Source organism: Mandrillus leucophaeus, unplaced genomic scaffold, assembly GCF_000951045.1.
Source record: "Mandrillus leucophaeus isolate KB7577 unplaced genomic scaffold, Mleu.le_1.0 Scaffold364, whole genome shotgun sequence".
In the NCBI taxonomy this organism is placed as follows: domain Eukaryota; kingdom Metazoa; phylum Chordata; class Mammalia; order Primates; family Cercopithecidae; genus Mandrillus; species Mandrillus leucophaeus.
The window spans coordinates 1,223,862-1,245,961 of NW_012103854.1; the positions used below are offsets into that span (position 1 = coordinate 1,223,862).

General features: G+C 36.8%; 1 protein-coding gene across 1 annotated transcript in view; it reads right to left on the reverse strand.

The window, feature by feature from the left end:
* The window catches only part of PAPSS1 (3'-phosphoadenosine 5'-phosphosulfate synthase 1), a 113,290-nt gene that overhangs the window by 3,626 nt on the left and 87,564 nt on the right, over positions 1-22,100 (reverse strand). Inside the window, exon 11 of the mRNA XM_011989804.1 lies at positions 13,652-13,881. Coding sequence (XP_011845194.1) covers positions 13,652-13,881 — 230 coding nt within the window. The remainder of the gene's footprint in view (positions 1-13,651; positions 13,882-22,100) is intronic.

A 22,100-nucleotide genomic window follows, 5' to 3' on the forward strand; every position in this document is an offset into this window, starting at 1 on the left:
CCTACCCCTCTGTCTGACCACTGCTGTCAGTTCGTACAATCAACTTGACACTTGGTTCCTGGTCTAGTTCTACCTCTTAGCTTCACTACTGGCTCCAATTCTGGCCTTTCCAACTTGCCAGTGAGGAACCATTTAACAAATGCTCCATTCCCCTTTGAAACATGTCTAAGAGTTTTATTCTGGAATGCTATACATATATAATATGAATATAAACTAGTGTGACTCATTTAATCAGTCACAAGAAAAATCAGTGTCAGTGTTTTATAATCTCCTTCCTAACTATTAAGCAGAAAGATACTACTACTTTAATTCAGATATGTGACATCCTCCCCTAGTCATCCTGTCTATTCTCCCTATTCCCTGCATTACCAGGAAGTAGACATACCAGGAAGTAGACATTCAACTCAGTATTTCAACTCTCATCTTCTTAGGTAAAACACATTTTACATGTCTACACCAAATTATTAAAGATGATGGATAAACATTAACAGATGAAAGATTAACAGATACTGCTTCAAAACAAGATGGTTTGATTCAGAGAGTTTGTAAACGTAGGGAGTATCTCCCACCTCTATCATGTTCAATGTGCAAGAAATGTCAAGTGGACCATGATATACGGGCCCATGCAGATGGGCTAGTTACTATAGTTCAAAATAAAGTAAACTATCATCTTTATATTACATAAAGGACTATGACTTAAGGGGAGAAAAACAAAGTTACTGCATGTGAAATAAGCCTAGGAAAATAAGCAAGGCTATGAGAGAAGAGATTTCAAAAACAATCAGGAGAGCTGGAGTTAGAAACAATTTGTAAGTGTATCAAAACTAAAATAAAAACTGAGTTTGAGAAAATGGGGAAGCTCTCCAAAGAAAGAAAACTCACCAAAAGGCAAAGCATTTGTCAAAAAGGTAGAAAGAGAACCAAGATGATTATATGTAGTCATGGAAGAAGGGAAACTTAAAAATGGTAAGGTCACAGAGGGCTTAGGAAGATGACCACAGTAGGGAACAAAATACTGAATTTACAAATCAGAATTTAAATCTTCCTTAATAGAGGAGTTTTAATAGATGATGAAAGAAAGAGATGGAGCAGTGAAATGGCAGAGATACACAATGGAGTTAAGATGTGATTTTTTTTTTTTTTTTTTTTTTAAGGAAACCAGAGAAGGCTTAACAAGTTATATAGGCAGGAGAAAATAAGTGGCAAGAATGAGAAAGGGGAGGAGGATGAGCGCCAGGAAAAGAAACAAGAGAAACATAGGTTGGAGAAGGCAGGCCAGGATGAAGACACAGGGAGAGGGGCTTTGACAAGGAGGAGGGTCAGGAGTGATGAAAAGAGGAAAGAGAAGGTGGGGGCAGGGTGGAGAGAGACAGAGAGAAATGATTTGGTGTTAGAAAAAGATGTGGTGGTTAATGCAAGACGGTCTTAATTTTCTCAGTAAAGATGTCAGGTTGCCTTCTGAGGGTGTGGAGAATCTGCGTGCGAATGAATATATAAAATAATCCATCAATGCAGTTAGTTGACTTTATCTCCAGGCCAGAGAGGTTACATCTCAGGACAAGACTTAGCAAGCAGAACCTAGACAGGAAGTTAAGGGAGTTGAGTAGCTATGGAGGGAGTCCAGATAGCTTTTCAACTATATCCAAAAATGCTTGCTCTAGCCAGATTAAAATTAAAAACTGCTTTGGTCAAGAATAATTTAACAAAATACTGACTGAATGTGTTTCAGTTCCATAGGAGGTTCACTTATCGGCTCCCTAAATAAACTTCATTTTGAAAAATTATGATGCTAGAGCTTTCCGGTCATGTACATTTTAAACTCTGGTTTCAAAAAAGAAAAACTTATCACTTGCATAAAGTGCCTGTTCTTGAAGGCAAAGAAAAAGAAGACAGCAGCTTGCTGGATGGCTCTGCCTAACTGTTTGGAAAAAAACCAGACCAATTAAAGTCCTTTCTTTCCCCCAAATGCCAAACTGTCTGAAATCCAGAAGTCTGCTTGCATTCCTTCTGAAATTGCAATTTGAAAGCAAGGTCCCTGGGTACCTCTTGTCCTGAAGCTATTTCACACTCCATCTGCCCTGCATGCCACAAGCATTTGTTCATCACACGAAATGGGAGTTTCCGCTTCCACATGGTGGTGGTTCCACTCCACCCTGGCTACGGAAAACACATTTTCCTCTGCCTCATACTTACATTTCTATCTCTGGCACATAAGGATTTTAACTTTTCATCAGAATGTAGGTTCAAGGAGTTGACTCAAGAGTCACCATAATCAAATCATATTTTTCACAAGTACATCTTCATTCAAATGGACATTATTTTACAGAAATAACTAAATTAAAAAAAAAAAAAAACTGAAGAATTTCTGGAATGGGCTAAAATTCTCTCTGAACTTCACCTGTGAGTAATCAGGAATCTGCCAGTAGCAGGAAAGGCTACTAAATATGGGACCTTAGGTTCTCACTACAAATAAATTCTAATTTGGGCCATTTCATTATACTAGTTAACCAATCTTCTATGGCACCTGGAAAAAGGAATACAAGTATGTTTGCTTTTTTCCTTCTCAAAACCACTTGGTTACAGATTCTTATAATCTACAGCAGACAGAATGCTAGCTCTTAAAAGAGAAGAGGTTAGAACAGCAAGGAGAGGAAAAAAAAACCCAAATGAGCAGAATATGTGAAACCCTTCATAGCATACTAACCACATGTGGCCAGCATCTTGACTAACTCCAAAGTGGAAATGACTCTAGGCCACTTGTTGAAGATTTTAAATCTTTACAACCATCTGCTGTTTCTTACTCCACATACATGGCCATCACAGCCACCATTACAAGTTGCTCACATGGACAAGACCTAGGGTCAGCAGATGGCCCTTCATGCGTATCTTTTCAAGGTTCATATTCAATTAGACCAGCTTTTTAAAAGTGCTAACTAGGCAACAAGCAATTCAGAGAAGCAAAAGGGAATTTCTTCTTTGATAGGATGAAAAATAATAGTGGCAACTTATAAATGAATCTATTTTGAGTCTAATTAACTTTTTAATCTAACTTGAAAGTGGGTTACATCAAACACAGTATACATCAAAACACTAAGCATTCTTAAGACTGGGGTTAAAAATTCTCTTCAAAATCAGATAAACATTTACAGCTTTCTTTTTAGGGACTAAAAAGCACTGTTTGATATCATACATGACAAATTTAACAATTTTCATTTTCAAACCAAAGACCAACTGAAAGACATGAAAAATTGAATTATCTAAAATCTAATTAATAAAAGCCACTCATTTGTCATGTTTTCCTCCCCACACTCCAGTCTTCTAAATAAAGGCTAGAGTGTAGCACCTATTAAATATTCAGCCAAATAATGGACTTCCAGGGCTGTCCTAAAGTGTACTGCAAAATCAACTCAGTTTCTCAACAAAGATGATTTTTGCCATCCTCTTCCCTTCCCCAGGGCAAACATCCCACAATGCATAGGACAGCCTCTCCAGAACAAAGCATTATCTGGCCCAAAAGGCCAATACTCCTGAGATTGAGAAACCCTGCTAATGGGTATAATAAGAAAGCAAGCTTGGGTTGATAGTTTTATAAAATATAAATTACACCCTCGCCCTAAAGGGGCAGAAAAGAAAAAAGAAATCTCAAAGTCACAGGAAAAAGGAAAAGCAGGTAACAGAACAAAACATCACTATATAAGACATAGAGCTTTATAGTTACTTCCTCCTAGACCTCTTTACAGTAAGAAAGAAGGTCAATGACTGGACACAGCTCAGGTCTACAGCCTAAGGCAACATCATGTCCACATCTCAGTGGCATCTGATGGTACAGACACAGAAAAACTATACTCTGTGTTTTCGAGAGGAGTGGGAAGAAATGGGACAAGGAGATGGATGCTACCTGCCCACAGTGATACCTAAGGACATGAGTGTGTGATGAGGAAGCCTCTTCCAGAGTAGCGGGGAGCCTTCATAAACTTCTTTATTCAACTACAACCAGTGAGACTTACGGCATAGTATGGTACCAGATACTGACAAAGAGCCATTAAAATGATTACAAAGAACTTCTAGTAGCATGGAACGATGCTCATGAAAAGTAAATTTAAAAGCAGGACACAAAACTCTATTATATTATAAACTCAACTATGCACAACTGCGTTAGATGAATGTATGAATAAAAGTAAACCACACAAAAAGTATTGGTGACATAGGTGTTACTTTTCTCTTTTTAAATGCTCTCATAATTTTTCTCAAACATATTTTCAATTGGTTGACCTCTTAGGGGGCACTTATTCCATTTACCGCTTATTTACCCAGAATGCACTGAAATCAGGGCACCCCACTTAGCCACAAAGAAGAAACTTTCTAGGAAGAGAGGTTTTTCAGAGTGAGCACAAATGACTGGGACCTATTTTCCTTCCACTGGAGGACAAGGGTACCTGTATGGGGAGACCTGGACTGCTCTACATAAGCACTAGGGAAAATACTCTTTCGGGAACTGTCTCATTTGCTCTTTTTACTTTTCTTTGGTACTGATACTTTACAAGAGTGGTCAAACCTGGTCAGGGCTTTAGAGAGAGAGAAAATGACCTTTGTCCTGCTTTGGGTTCAAAGCTACTTTGGCTTCCTGGCATTTAAAAAAATCTCTTCAACGTAGTCGATTCCAGCTCATTAGAATTCTACACTGGGGGCAAAGCCCAAGAGTACCGCTCTGTTCCAATTGCTGCTCCATGCATATCTCCCCTTCTCCCTCCCTTCTTTCTCCCAGATACTACGGTTGATTAAAAGCAGCATATGGGTATTGCTGGGTTTTATACCAAAAATACCATAATAACATCTCTTTAATGGTGTCATCTATCATTCCTAGTATTAACCACTAAGGGAAAAAAAATCACTTCTATTTTGTTTCCAGAAAATGTAAGCTTCTCACCTCTCTAGAATGGTTTCAAAAGAGGGGCTATTGAAAGGATAAAACAAATAAGGCATATTTCCATTTCATCTGTTTCATTACTGATTAAAGAAAGTTTGCCATCTTCTAGTGTTAGATAAAATAGTCTAAAGAGAGCAAAATACACAAAATCTTGTATTAACTGCTTTATGAAATGTAGAAGCAGACTCTTGCCATCCGAACACGTTTGGAATCAAAAGATTTGCTGTACAGAAAACTTAAAATTGTACACAATAACAATGGTGTGTGAAACACGAACTCTTCACTAATTCCATCACACTTTCATACCTACAGTTCTTTCTATTAAAACTCTGCCCATTACCTGTGGAATTACAAAGGAGGACACTGAACTAAATTGCTTGTCTGTTTTGAAAGGGGGGAGGTGAGTAGATTTATGTATTTGATAAGAAAAAACAAAACAGCCTTCATTTAATATAACAGTTATACTACAAGTCCTACTGACTGTGCCTCCTGAAGATGCTTCGAAGTCAAGCCACTTCCTTCAATCTGCCCACTGCAACCCACCCATATGATACTGATACATGCCTACACACTCACCTCCCTGTCTGTCTTTCTCTTTTCTAAACTCCTAGGTCACTTTTATAACTTTTATGTTCCATGTGGATACTTTCACACTTGTCCTTGGTTTTACAAACACTACAAGTATGGTGATTTTATAACCTATATCTGGTAATTCTAACGTGAAGTCTCTGCAGGTCTGCTTCTGCTGACTATAGTTTCCATTTTTTTCTTGCTTATGGTACTTTGTTTCCTTGAATCCTTTGTCATTTTTGACTAAAACTGTTCATTAAGTATATATAAACATTTATAGGAGGAAGTCGAGACCTAGGACGCTGATGTGCTGCTCTAAGAAGAGTTTATGTTTGCTTCTGCTGAATGCTTACAGGCCTGCCTAGTCAAGAACCACAAAAAACTAACTTCATGACTTGAGGGTTTTTTGTTTGTTTTAATATCACCCAGGTAATGTAAGTTTGGCCCATATGAGGAGAGATTCCAGCTTTCGAGCTTAAAGCAGAATGTCCTGCTCACAGGTTCTCCCTTACACTTAATTAAGGTAGGAGGGAGTCTCAACTGAATGGGAGTGTCTCCTGTTGGGCTCTTCACCTTGATCATGACCAGAGTTGTATTTTCTGTCCCCATCCATACTATGAGGCATTGAAAATCAATACTCTCAAGTTTGCTAGGTTTAACAGGGCAAAAACAGCTTCAGCACTCAGCTTATCTGACTTTTCAGCATTCACTTACTGGTTTTGGCCTCACAGTTCTTATCATCATCTTGTCAGATCCACAATACTTTTATGAAAATGTTTTATTTAATTCAGCATTTTTAATTTCTTCAGAAAGGCAATCTGTAAATCTAACCTACCTCTTTACCAGAAACCTGAATTTTTTATAACCAATCCACAGTCACACCACCATCTTTTAAAAATTCTTATCAACTCCAGCTCCTACCTTTCAAGAACTGCCTTATCTGGGCCCCGAATATCTCATCATCCTCCTTTGACTCTGTTCTACCTCACTCAGTTCAACCCTCTATGATCCTTCTCACCCAGACCTTGACATGCACAGATCCTTTTGTCCAGAATACTATTATTCCCTTCTTCATCAAAGGAGTGCCGACTCATCTTCTGCAGCTCAGCACAAACATCACTTACTCCAGGAACCTATCCCCGGTACCTCAGACTTACTCAAACAAGTGCTGAGTTTTCCACAGTCCTCTGCCAAGTACTTACCATCCTTAATTGTGTGGTCAGTGGTTTACTATCTGTCTTCTTTCCTAGAATTTAAGTTCCATAAGGGAGATGACAATATCTGCCTGTTTCCAACTATAGTGCCTACAACCTAGCAATGGCTTGCAAATAGTAAAGGCTCCAGAAGAAGTTAATAAATAAATAATGCAAAGTGAAGTCAAAGTTTTTACTAACTTCAATAGAATATATTGACCTCAATACTAGATCTAGTATACGTAAAATATATAATTTGCTTTTCAAAAATATACATAGTTATACTATACCTAATTATAATTCAAATGCATACTAGAAGACAACATGATAAGAGTTTAAATTAGGTCTTATCTATTACTGATCATGAAGCAACTCCCTACAATAAAGTATGTGCAAAATTGACAAATACAGGATGAGACTCATTGGTAAATTCATGCAGTTATAGTCGGACTCTACATGTATTCAGAAGAAACATCAAAATTAATAAAAACAAAGCATTGTATGAATTAACAGAAAACACAGTTTCCCAATACTCTAACAGAAATACTTGTGTATTGCAAAGACTGTGGCAAGAAAGGGAAAGGAAAGCATTCACACAAGAAACATTTCAGTGGTCAACTTGATAAGACTTGGCTATGAAGAGTGAGGGAAAAGGATAAAGGACTTGAAGGTTCTATATAGTGCGAATAAGAAGTAACTAAAGAAATGTAGGATTTGGGGATATTATGAGGGTAAAGGTAAAGCTGGTTTTGGTCATTTTAAGGAATGGCCAAAGAAGAAATAAATTTTATAAAGAAATCAAAGAAGCAAGAAATTTAAGTAGAAATGTTCACTAGTGTGGCAGGCAGAATCCTAACATGGTCCCAATGACCTTTGCCCCCAGTGCTATTACCATCCTATGTTATCGCATGGCAAAAGAGATTTTGCATATACAATTAAAGTTACTCATCAGTTGACCTTAAGATAGCAAAATTATCTGGGTGGCCCTAAGCTAATCACTCAAATTTTCCTGTCTTGTAGCAGAAGGGAAGTCAGAGAGACATGAGGCATGACAGGGATGCAACATGAGGGAGGATCTACTGCTGAGAGGGAGGGGTCCACAAAAAAAGACCAAAAGTAGCCTCTAGGAGCAGACAGCAATCCTCAGCCAATAGCCAGTAAGAAGATAAGGACTTCAGTTCTGTAACTAGAAGGAACTGAACTCTGCTAATATCAAGGTTCAACTTGACAGTGGATTCTTTTCAGAGCCTTCAGATAAGAACCCAAGCTGGTCAGAGAACCCTGTCAAGCACACCCAGTCTTCTGCCCTAAAGAACCATGCATGAGGTAATAAATGGGTGTTATTTTCAGTGGTGCTTTGTTATACAACAAAAAACTAATATGACTGGGAAACACTGATGTACAGGTTTAAAAATCACCCCCACAGAAACCACAGGAACAGATGAGCTCTCCCATGAAAAGTATATCTGAAAAAGCCTCGAAGGATGCCTACAGTCAGAGTGTTTTTTAAAAATGACACTAATAGTACATGATTTAAAGTATACTCTGGCATCAAACACGAAAGAAATACTGTATTGAAAATGTGGAAATAACCAGACAACAGGTATTTATGCCCACCTACCCATTCATTTACAAATTTCCACAAGGCACTCTCACTCGTGTGTACTCTGCTTTTTGAGTTTACTATTTCACTAATCTCAATAATTCTGTATCTATCTACCCTAATACAAAGACTTACTTTATAATAGAGGGAAAAAATATAAATAATTGAATTACCTCTAAAAGTTTATTTGCAATATCTGAAAGATTGGACTTTAATCTTGTAGTCCTAAAACTAAATTTCCTTTAGTCCCTATTACAACTAATTTGAACCTCCTTAACTTTCTAAATATAAACAGATGATTTTTGTCATAATTCCTATCAACAAGGTTTTGCCTGAAATCTTCATGAAGTTTGTTTCTTTTCTCCTAAGCCTTGTCTTACATTGGTATTTAATCAAATAAAAAACAAAACAAATTCATTAATTACATAAAAGCTGGCGGTAAGTAACATCCATTAATCAAACAAAAGACAACCTCATCTGTGCATAATTAATAACTGTTTTCTCACTACATCAAAGGCTATCGCCTTTCCACAAAATTTTAATCACTTTCCAACGTATTACCATCAACTTAATTACTTTTGAACACAAACACAAAAAGTTAGAAAACTAAGGCAGTTTTAAAGCTTCCCCAGTTAATACCTATTAAGATTTGGTAACTCCCCAAAAATTCCAAGAAAATGAGCCACTCATGCAACTAATATAGAATTCATCTTTGGAAAATCTTATGAGACTGATGTAATTATTTAGCTTCTGAATGATTAAAAGAGAAACTTAAAGCAATACTACACAGTTATTTAACCAAATATCAAAGTTATCAAAGGCTTACCAGCACATCAGTCAACTACATACAGATGGGGTTTAGGGTCCTGCGTATGATTAAACCAACTGATCATGCAGAGACCACAGTAATGAAACATTTCGGCACAAGTAAGTGTAAAAAAAAGCTCTACTCTTTTTAGTTTGGTTTTGTTTTCATAACTCATCAAAATGGATATTCATCTAAGTTTTAAGCATTTAGCCACTAGCAGAATAATTTTATTTCTCTCTCCTTTCTCTCCCTTGCCACTATATTAGCAACTTAAGGAAGTTAATCCTAACTCTCAGAAAAGATTGTGTTCATAATCCCTTATACAAAAACTAAATAAATTTTATGCTAGGTAAGAAGCAAAAGGTTTCTGGGCCCAGCATTTCACCTGACATTGTATGTTTTATAGATCTGTAGGAAGGCACTTCTACCCTTTTTTAGTGGTTTTAGGGTAGGGAGCTTTTAAAAGAACTACAAATAATAAGGCCTCTCCCCAGACTAAGTAAATGAGAATTTTTGACAATGGCCTACCATAAAAGGGGAGAAGTGTACCCAAAACTTTTTTACTTCCCTTAATAATCAATTTATATTTTAAAGTTTTAATCACCTTTTGTGGTAAAACAGTTCCAAGTTTACTATAATTTATTTTTATTCTTTTTTTTTTTTTTCTTAAAAAAATTTCAAGGCATCCTTTGGTAGAAAAGGTCCATTGGTAGAAAAAATCCTTTTACAACTCTCAGCACACCACTTTTACAGTTGCACTTTTTAGACACTGAAATCGTACTAGGTGTACATATATAGTATATATGCCATACATATACATATTTCTTTTAAAGGCAAAAAAACTCCACATGATTTAGAACTATTTCTAAATGTTTACAAACCTAATTTTGTACAAGGGTAAAAATGTTCTAGTTTGTTGCAAATTTTTCTCTTGGTGTGGTTCAGAAGTATACTAGAATCTGGGCCACATTTCAGATCTTCAGAAAATATAAACTAGAATATCTCCTGTCTTGAATTATATAGGGAACAGTCAGGAGTCCTTTTACACTTGCCTGCCCCAGTTATGAAAGCCTTTTCTGTTCATTCACTCTCATAAGACTTTCCTGTATTTTAGCTACAGTTCACCTCTCAGAAAAGCCTGCTATTATCTAAAAGTATGCATTGTCTCCAGAATTATTTCTGGCATTAATGAGAAACCTAACATTCCCCAATTTCCACTGGTAATAATAGTACTTCTTTCTCCAGACAACTTATCATTTATTTCAAATAAATCAAATGACAACAAACTTTACATCCATTTTAGAAACAAGAGAACGTTGTTTTAATTTTTTAAAGGTTTCTTTTTCTCTTCTGTCTCCACTATTACAAAATGAGCCACACAAATGAGGGCACAGGGTCTGGGCTGCATTATTCCTAAATGGGGAACCAACTATGAAGTATCACGGCAAAGGATGGCAGCTTTCAGATTAATGGTTACTAGGCCATAGTCAATTTCCAATTAGTTCATATCAGTAGAGCTGACACTGATAAAAATGTAAATTTAAAAAATTACCTGTTTTGCTTACTGAATGTGGATTGTGATTTGTACTAAAAGAGCAGGTATACTAAATAAAGGTCAAGCACTAAACAATTCATATGTACAAGTACCTACTAAGGTATAAAAATGACTAGGTGCTCTAGATAATGCAAAGAGCTATACCTTTTGGGCTAAGAGTGAATCACCCTGTCCACTGCCTTTATTCCAGAGACATGGAAACAGGGCAGAGAAGACAGGACTCTCAAGTCACATAGCAAGGACAGAGCTACCTACCTGTCACACTACCACTTTAAACTTACAGAGTGTACTACCTATAGATGAAAGTTAATACAATTCTGCCAAAGAGAGACAGATACAACGGGTCTCCAAAAGGTTCATGGAAAATGTTCATTATGAAAAAAAACTATGCATGGATTTCAATTTTTCACCAAAATAAACTCACACTAACTGATTATAACATGTCTGAACGGGATCCAGTTTGAGGAACTAGGAAGGATAAGACATCAGTTTGAAAACAGCCCCTATCAGGGCAATATGAATTCTGCTAAAACTGAAGCAAGAACAAACATCAACTTTATGGTGAAGCTTGGGTAAAAGAATGGTGAAATCACTGATGCTTCAGGAAAAGTTTATGGGGATAATGTCCCAAAGAAATCAGCAGTTTACATTTAAGAAGAGACAAAATGATGTTGGAGATGATGCCCATAGCGGCAGACCACATAAATTTTCAAGGAAGAAGTTAATCTTGTCCATACGCAAGACCAACAATTAACAGTAGAAACAAAAGCCAACACCATAGACATCTCGACTGGTGTGGCTTACACGATTCTGACTGTAAAATTAAAGTTAAAGTTAAAATTAAAATTAAAGTTAAGCAAACTTTCCAGTTGACTGATGCCAAACCCAGATCAGCTGCAGACAAGAGCAAAGCTGTCAATGGACATTTTAAACAAGTGGGATCAAGATCCTGGTAAGAATCGAGGGAGGAGACCAAACGTGGCTTTACGAGTACAATCCTGAAAATAAAGCACAACCAAGCAATGACTACCAAGAGGCAGAAGTGGTCCAGTCGAAGCAAAAGTGAACCAGTCAAGAGCAAAGGTCGTGGAAACAGTTTTTTGGGATGCTCAAGGCATTTTGCTTGTTGACTTTCTGGAGGGCCAAAGAACAATAACATCTACTTATTATGAGAATGTTTTGAGAAAGTTAGCCAAAGCTTTAGCGGAAAAATGCCCAGGAAAGCTTCACCAGAGAGTCCTTCTCCACCATGGCAATGCTCCTGCTCATTCCTCTCATCAAACAAGGGCAATTTTACAGGAATTTCAATGGGACACTATTAGGCATCCATCTCTAAGGTCCTAATTTGGCTCTTTCTGGCTTCATTTCCTAATCTTAAAAAATCTTTAAGGGGCACCCATTTTTCTTCAGTCAAAAAAGACTACATTGACATGGTTAAATTCCCAGGACGCTTGGTTCTTTTTTATCCCTAGTCTCCAGATCTCCAGATACCCTCCTCCTTCAGGAATAGATGAAATGACTGGTGTCATCACTCACAAAAGTGTCCTGATCTTGATGGAGCTTATGTTGAGAAATAAAGTTTACATTTTTCAGTTGTATGTTTTAATTTCATTTTCCATAAACTTTTTGAAGTCCCCTCACGTATGTTTGATATAGTTTGGCTCTGTGTCCCCAACCAAATTCCATCTTGAATTGTAATCCCCACGTCAGGGGAGGAACCTGGTGGAAGGTGATTAGATTATGGGGGCAGTTTCCCCCATGCTGTTCTCATGATAGTGAGTTCTCATGGATCTGATGGTTTAGAAGTGTGGCGCTTCCCCGCTTTGTTCTCTTTCCTGGGGCCATGTAAATTGTGCTTTGCTTCCCCTTTACCTCCCCAGCCATGCAGAACTGTGACTCAATGAAACCTCTTTTCTTTATAAATTATCCAGTCTCATGTAGTTTTTTATAACACTGTGAAAATGGACAAATACAATGTTCAATACTACCAATAATTTGTAGTAAAAGCTTGGGGTTTTTTGCTCTTCCTAAGATCTTTGAAGACAGAAGTTGTGCTGTTAATGATTAAGAGCACAGACTCTACAACCAGACTGCCTGGCTTCATATGCTGAGCTACCATTTACTAGTCCTGTGACCTTATACAAGCTATTTGGCCTTTGTATGCCTCAGGATACTCACCTATAAAATGGAGGTAACAGCACCTACTTTAGAGATTGTTACAGAAAATACAAGTTGAGCACCCCAATCTACAATCCAAAATACTCCAAAATCTGAAAATTTTTGAGCACCAACAGGACAAAAGTGGAAAATTCCATCTCTGACACCTTTGCTTTCTGATGGCTCAATGTACACAAATTGTTTCACACACAAAATTATGTAAAATACTGTATAAAATTACCTCCAGGCTATACATATAAGGGTATATTTGAAACACAAATGAATTTCATGTTTAGAATTGAGTCCCATCCCCAAGGTACCTCATTCAAATATTCAAATATTTCAAAATCTGAAGGAATCCAAAATCAAAACCACTTCTGGCCCCAAGCATTTCATACAAGAGATACACAACTTGTAAACAATTTAATACTCATAAATAATTAGGACATTGCCTGTCACATAGTGATTGCACAAATATTAGCTAAACTCTCTCTCTATACATAGATTCCCTGGGCTTACCAGAGTAATCATCACTAAGTCCTCAAACTACTTATGCTCAGTAAGCTACAGCAGACACAGTAGGCAGAGAAATAACAATACTGTCCTTACAGACTTCAAAACAAAATTCCTGAAACCATGAAACTAGATTCAAGTTTTATTTCTACTTCTAATTTCCAGAATATTGGGAAATTAGTTTTCTGGGTTTACCTTTCTCTGACATGGGTACAACAAAGCCTGTCATCAGTACAGTTGTAAAGATCAGACAACAAGCTAAATCCCTGGGTGCAGCTAGACCACAAAGTACTTCAAAGATTTGTATAAAGAATGTAAGACTTACTGTTCAGAGTCATAGTAGTCCATACGCTTCTTTTTCTTGTTGTAAGCCGCAACTCGAAAAGGAACTATTTCCAAAGTGATTAAACCAGGGGCCATTGTCAGCACTTTGGCACCATGACTTGGCTCATAAAGATCTTTCCCTGTTTCTGGATGAGGCATGCCAGCAGGGTCTCGTCCAACAATGTAAAAGTTGGCTCCTGCAACCATCCGTGCTCTGCAATGCCACTGGACCTAGAATAAAAGTTTCATTTTGGATAACTTTGCTTTTATGACTATGTACTTAGAAGTAGTAAGTGGATAATAAATGCATATGCTTTTTACATAATCATTATCAGTAGGAAATCTCAACAAATTTAGATGTATCATCATGGGAAGCCAGAAACAAAACTAACAAAAAACAACAACAAATCTCCCCCAAACCAAAAGATTAAAAGCATAAATATTTATGGATATATATGTATATATATTTATATATTACTTATATGTAAATGTACATGTGTCTAGATGTTTGATTTTACACAACTACCAGATGCCATTTACACAGCTCAAAATCTAATCTCTGAGGTTAGAAGTCAGGATAATGGCTGATCCCTGGAAGGAGGCAACTGCAAGGAGCTTCTGGAATCATGGTAATGCTCTGTTTCTTGATCCAGTATCTAGGTTCTGGTAATTAGGGTGTGCTCACTGTAAAAGTTCATTGAGATATATACACACTTATAATTTATGAACTTTTCTGTATATTATACTTTAACAGGTTAAGAAAAAAAACCCTGTTGGATAAAAAAGACACGTAAGGACTTACAAAAACTCGTACTGAGAAAATCATATAACTAATATATAACTAATCTTGTAACATATGCCCAATACTAGCTAAAAAAAAAAAAAAAAAGATTGGTTGTGAGTAAACGGCCATGCTTGCATTCAAAACTAGCCTTGAAGCCTCTAGTTTCAGACCTAGTAAGATCTATTATTAAAAAACCAAAATTAGTCTAACACCTGGAATAATGAAACCTTAGAACTTAAAGTGACAGTAAAAGATCATCTCTGGTTCAACAGTCTCCTTAAGATTTGAAGAAAGTGAAGGTTATGTGACTGATCAATAAAGTTTAGGATAAACTCAGGCCTAGAAATTTGGTCTTAGCTCCCTTTCAGTGTAAGGCTCTATTATTTAGTAATTTATAAAACCATCACTGTTCCATATTAAAATAAAGTATAAATGATGACCACTACACATAAATAACCAAATCATCTTTTATGGTTTTGTTTTCATTTTATGTCTCCCGATAATTTCCTGCATACCAGGTACTTATCTATTTACCAACATAGTTTAGAAAGTGCAACAGTAAGAGGGCAATTCCATACCTCACACCTGAATTGTTCACCCTGAGGGGTTTTAACTTTTTCAGTTGTTTCTACTGATGTTTGCCTGCATGTTTTCAAACAGCATGCTTACACTTTGTTTCGACTGTTTAATTTTACATAATATATAACATAGACCTTATTTCCACCTCACTTAGATTTTCTACCACATTTGAGTATTTAATGAGGTTCTTATTCTCCAACGGGTACAGTGATATCAATATTTTTGGTGAAATCAATATTCATTTGTAAAGTGAGGATTATAATAGTATTTATCTCATAGAAGTTTTAAGAAAATTAATAAATGAAACATGTGAGGGCTTAGAATAACACCTGGCACACAGTAAGCATACAATAAATGTTCACCACTATTATCTCTATTTTAATCCCCTTTTTGTACAACTGTTTTTCCTAGAGTTAAAGATTGCCTTGATTTTTTTTCACTTGCATAGTTTTCCCAGGCTTCTGTGTACCTGGCTCTAACCTTCTTCATGAGCACACAGTTTAACATAATTTCCATGTTCCTTGCAGTGTGGCCATATGACTGAGTACTGACCAAAGGAATGACTGCCAAAGTGATATGCAGTTCTTCCAATTGTGGCCCATTAAAAAGCCCCCTGGCACTTTCCTAGTTCCTAGAACTAGGAAGGAACTATCATAGTTCTGAATGAACAATACAGCAAAGTATGATGCTGACAGATGTTTGTTCCACATATATATATATGCTACTACTTCTTCCACCCACCCTCAGATTCAGCTCTTCACAACAATTCTGATCATTCCCCTCAGTCCCTACACAGTAGATAGACATACGACCTCTCAGTTCAGACTCCTGTAATCAAGGGATCAATCAGAATTTTATCTTCAATTAATTGCTCTGCAACTCCACTTAAATGGAAAATCTTTTCTGCCTCATGCAAATTAGAAGCTACTTATATGGAGTGAAATTAAAAGGGCAGTTTAAGTTCTCTGAACTTCAGTAAACCTAATTTGCCTATTAAATATCTATGTCTATCACATTCAAGTACCCAAAGGTCAATAATCTGGAAATGTTTGACTTAGTTTTAATATGTAAGAAAGCTCAGATAATTTAACCCAATTCCTTTTGTCCTTTTAAAATCAGAGAGGAAACTGAAGCTCAGAAAAATTAAGCACCTTACCAGGGGGTAGAGCATTATTGGTGGCAGTGGCCAGTTCTAATTTCTAGTCTTGTACAATTACTAGAAAATTTAATTGCTTCTTTGATTTCCTCTACAGGTTATATGAGTAAATTAAAACCATGAGTCAACATTCTCTTGCAGGTGACTTGAATGATTTTCATTTACATTTTACTGAATGGTTCTCCAATGAGAATACTTTTAAATTTTGAATAAACGTGAATAAACAGAACACATGAAGCTCTTCCAAGAATACCTGTTGTGAGTCAACTTATAACCTACTTTAAAGTTATTATACTTTGTAGTCAGGAGAATGTAAGTCAGCCTTCATCAATGGTATATCTGGTTAAGAACACAGACCTTAAGAGTCAGGCTATCCTAGATTTGAGTCCTAGCTTTGCCCCTTACTGACTGAGTGTCCTTAAGTAAGTTCCTTACATAAATGCAGTCTTTTCATTTATAAAAATGAGAATAATGCTTAACACCAAAGGTTAATAGAAGATTTGAAAGCACTCAAGATAGCACCTGGCCCTCAAGAAATACAGCCACACACACTGACGCTGTTACTATTACTCAGTGAAACATTTCCTGCGAAACTCAGCTGAATGAATTGCTTCCTAACCAGAGTTTCTAAAGAAAATTCACCCTCTGAAAAAGATGACATGCTGCCTATAAAATGGGCACTGAGAACCAGTGAGAGTTTCCTGCTTATCTCCCTGACAGACTTAGGTCAAGATGTATTATTTCCTGGGGTTTTTTTGTTGTTGTTGTTATTGTTGTTGTTAAACAGTTTTCATTCTTCTGAGATTCCCCATCCATAGGACTATGTATTTTTTTTTAAAGGCATTAATGCTCTTATACCAACAGCATCATCTCAGGTATGTCTTTAGTAACAGTTTTTACTCTAGATTATAAATCACATTTTGCTGCTGCTTCTAGTAATTTGCTATTGTATGCTTCCAGTAATTTGTTATTGTATGCTGGACTTGTGGACGATTTAAGGAGTCTGCATTGTATTGTTTTCCTTCAGAGTGTGAAGACTTGATTTTAGCAGGCAGGTTATTTACAGGCACTTCTTCTGTTTTTGAGGCTTGGCATTAGACCCTGTGGGGCAGGTCTAGTCTAGCCTTCTGTGTTAGTCATCAATCTTTTGCCTCTCAATTCCAAATCCACCCTTAGTACCTATTCTGCGATAATGGATTAAACTCCTTTAAGCATTTTCCCTTTACAGTGAGCATAGCATTAAGTTCTATCAGTTCAGGACTTTAGAAAGACACTGTAGAAGAAAGAGGGTTCTCTTCCTGGTCCTGATAAGCTACATTTTGCTTTCTTGTTCCTGCTGTATAATCTGTCAGTGGCGACTGTGTATGGGAATACCTGGCGGCACTCTGTTCCAGCAGCAAGCACAATGCACACAGTTCTTCACCCATCTCAAAGCCATGGTCTGAGCCCAGTGACCACTTCACTGTGGCTCTCCTAATGCAGACACTAGTGCACTCCTGTTGCCCCTCCACTCCTGTAAATACTCAGCATGTCTGCTTCAGCAGCTCCAAAATCTCTGCTTCCTTAGCTTAACAGGACCACTGTCCTCTACTTGGGTTCCAACTGCACATGCTGAGCTCTGGAAATTCTCTCCAGGCAGAGAACCGGGGTAAAGATGGGGTCTATTTTGTGTGTTTTCCATCTCTCAGGGATCATTTTCCTGCACTGCCTATTTTCCAATTCTTTTAAGCAGGCGTTTTACATACTTAATTTTATAACTATTTTCAGCAAGAAGGCAAGTCCAACGTATGAGGGCAAAGCCAAGTATCAGTTACTCCATCACAACCATGGCAGAATTCAAATATATTTTGAAAGAGGCGGCAGCGGCATTTTTGTAGATAGATCAGGCATGGAGTATAACAGAAAGAGAGGAGTCAATCATGATTCCAAGATTTTTCAGTGACGATTCCAAGATTTTTCAAAGTACAGTAATCAATTTAGATGGGGAGGGGCTATAGATAAACCAGATATGAAAGGGGTAAAATGAGGCAGTTAACATTTTAAATAAGTTTGAACTATTTGATAATTCAAGTCTCAGGTGGCTGGATCTATGGGTTTGAAGTTTAGAAAAGAGATGTGAATTAGAGATAGATACTTAAGCAAAATAAGCAATAGAGAAAGTATTTAAAGCCAGGAGATGAGACAAGATCATCACAAGGGTAGTATACAGAGAACAGAATCATCATACTGAGATGTAGGACATGAAGAGATCTGATTATTTCCTTAAGAAAAAGGATAGCCAAAAAGCATTCAATTTTAACACTTTAGCTACACATTATCAAATCACTTCCCCCAAAAGGTGATAACTGTCAAATAACTTGCAGATCATTTCAGTTTTATCACTCAGAGTGTGAGAGTGTAAACTGATACAATCTTTTTTAAAAATAATTTTATGTTACCATTTCAAGTTGGCTATTTGCATTTCACAGGATCCAGAAATTCCATTCCTAGAAGAAACTTTGCTCACATGCACAAAAACAATATAAAACAAAAATAGAACACACCCAATAAAAAAGGAAATAACATAAATACTTAACAATGGGAAACAGATAAATTGTGGCATATTTTCAGAATGAAATACTATGTCACATATATGACATATATGTCATACACAAGCACATGAATCTTAGTAACATAAATGTTCCCATAAGTGCCATAAGCAATGAAAGCAAGTCCCAAAACACAAAGTTGGAAGCAAGTAAAATGAAACAATATATCATTTAAGCATATGTACATGAAATAAAACTGTGTGTGTAAGTGTGTAAAGATAAGGGAAAAAATACAAAATTCAGGACAGAGATTATCTGGGCAGTGGGGGGCAGTGGATGATGGGAATGGCAGTGTGAGAAGCGGATTGGTAGGAGTACCTGTTAGACATAAGTCATATTTATCAGGTTAGCAGCAATTCTATGTTGTTCATTATATAGTCTGTTTATTGGTTTTGAGACAGGGTCTCACTCTGTCACCCAGGCTGGAGTGCAGTGGTACAAAAATGGTTTATTGCAGGTTCAGCCTCCCAGGCTCGGCAATCCTCCCATCTCAGCCTCCCAAGTAGCTAGGACCACAGGGATGAGCCACCATGCCAGGCTATTTTTTTATTTTTTGTAGAGACAAGGTCTTGCCGTGTTCTCCAGGCTAGTCTCGAACTCCTGTGCTGAAATGACCCTCCCACCTCAGCCTCCCAAAGTGCTGGGATTACAGGTGTGAGCCACCATGCCTGGCCATTAAACAGTTTTTAAAAATAACAAATACATACATCATCAAAATTAAAAAGAGTAATTAATTCAGAGGCTAATGACAAGGCATCACGTACCACAGATTGTGATTAATCCAAGTCTGTGCATTTGCGGTCCATTCAAGATATTTTTAGGAAGTAATATTAATTTACAGTCCTACAATGTTTTACTTTTTCCAAGTAAATGGGGGAACATTTTATTAAGCTTCAAATTTACCGACATAATTAACAAGATATGTTATCTACACATCATTTAAAATAAACGCAAACAAAGAAATACATTTCTTAAAACGTAGTTCATATTTTACCTAATTTGGTGCATAGGGTTCCTAACTCACACTGCTTAAATGTATTGCAAAGTATATGAACCATAAGATTTTGTATACATTACACAAGTTGGAAAAAAAATTAAAAGATGGCTAAATTTAAGAAAAATATTCACAAGATCCAAAATTTCTACACTATTTTAGACATATGTATATATTTGAGACAGGGTCTCGCTCTGTCACCCAGGCTGGAGTGCAGTGATATAATCTCGGTTCACTACAAGCTCCGCCTCCCGGGTTCACACCATTCTCCTGCCTCAGCCTCCAGAGTAGCTGGAACTAAGGAACCCGCCACCACGCCCAGCTAATTTCTTTGTCTTTTTAGTAGAGATGGGGTTTCACCGTGTCAGCCAGGATGGTCTCGATCTCCTGACCTCGTGATTCACCCGCCTCGGCCTCCCAAAGTGCTGGGATCACAGACGTGAGCCACTGCGCCCAGCCTATTCTAGACGTATTTTTAAAGTTTTTCTAAAATGTTTTATTTTTCCTTCTTTTTTATATTCTATTGGCATTGACTAAAACATGAATACACTTCCTTAGATAGACTTCATCAATTTCCAGTTCCTTGACCAGAGAAACCTACTGTCTGAAAAAGACATGTTCCCTAAAGATGACTGCTAAAAACAAAAAGTGAGAGAAAAAATTTGAGGGAAAAAAAAATCTAATCTTTCATACCGTATTTTATTCCCAAGCATTAATATGGTATACACTTGCTGATGTTTTTTCACTAGGGTACAGTTTAAAATAAACAAAAGAATTAAAGAGAAAAGTATCTCCACGAATATGATTCTTTTTGTTATCAACAAAGCCAAGAAGATGCTCATCCAACACGTCAATTCAATGACCTCTGCATTTAAAAGCAGGCCAATAATTAAAGGAAACAGGTGGAGCAAATAAGGACTGTTTTCCTCCACATACTTCCAATCTCCTACAAACTGTTTTTTATGATAAAGTGAGGCAATTATAGGAAACAAAAAGGAGAAACAATAGGAGGTGACCAGTGAGTTAACATTTTAAAAATAAAACCACTAACATAAATTTATATGCTGGTAATAACCCTACAGAAAGAATAATCTACATGCTGGGACCATGAAACTAAAAAATTACATAATAAACATTACTTTATAAAGACTTTAAAGTATTTTTATCGCCCAAAATAGCACAACAGTTGCATTTTCTGGAAGCTGTGGTATTTCATGGACTTAGTGACATAGGTACACAGAGACCCCGGCTTAGTAAGTGTGCTTCTCTGTTTATCTTGTCAGTCACAAACTTTCAAGCTTCCAGCATTTCAAAGTCAGTGACAAAGCAGGTGTGTGAGTGCACAGTGACTACCTTTTTAAACAGTATTATACTACTTTGCTCTGCTTATGTGAAAGAAAACTGGGTATAAGACATCTGAAAGGCAAGATTTTGATAATATGTCCAAAACCCCAAGCAATTTCAATTCCAGAAATATTGTGAGGCAAATATGCAAAAAGGTTCACTTTAGGATTCATTACAGGTTGTCAAAAGACAGAAACGAATCCAAAGATCCTTCAATTGGGTGTTGTTATTGAATTAAATTCCTAAACAGCAGGGAACTGTGCCATTTCAAAAAAGATCAATATCTAAATTAACATAAGAAGATATTTATAATACAGGAAGTTTAAGAAGCAGTTTTACAATACAAAATACATAATAGAAACGTTGTGGAGAAACGAAACAAACATTCTAGGCCTTGATCTCTATCACAATCATCATGCCCTAGAGAATCTGATTTTGGAAAATCACTCGCTGAATTCGCTTACTAGTAAAACGACAGCAGAAGCGTGCAACTCAAGCAAAAGGAGGAATGAGAGTGATGAGAAGTATGAATTCGAAAAGACCAAATGGGTAACACTCTGGAGTGTAAGGCAGGGCTTACACTCTGGAAACAGAATAATGACATCCCCAGTGTGGACCTGATTCACAATGTGGTACAAAATTTCCACACTGCCTTATTCAAGAAAATGAAAAAGCAGGGGAGGCCAGGAGGACCAAATTCAAGTAAATAATACTTAGGTTCAACAATTATCTCATTTCACCTTTAGATAGGGTTTGAGAATTGTCTTATCAAAATGGAAGGCAGAATATGGGTTACTAAAAATAAATAACTATAGTTAAAATAAACAGATATTTGTTTCAAAATTTCCTTCCCAAGGACATTTGTGGAGCTAAGGTTTACTCAAATTTTTACTTAATTTCCATAGTGTGAGTCATACCAGCAAGAATTAGTTTAGTTTACTATCCAATAGTGAGAATAGGAAAGTAGTTTCTGATCCAAATTACAGTCAATGCTTTAAAAGATTT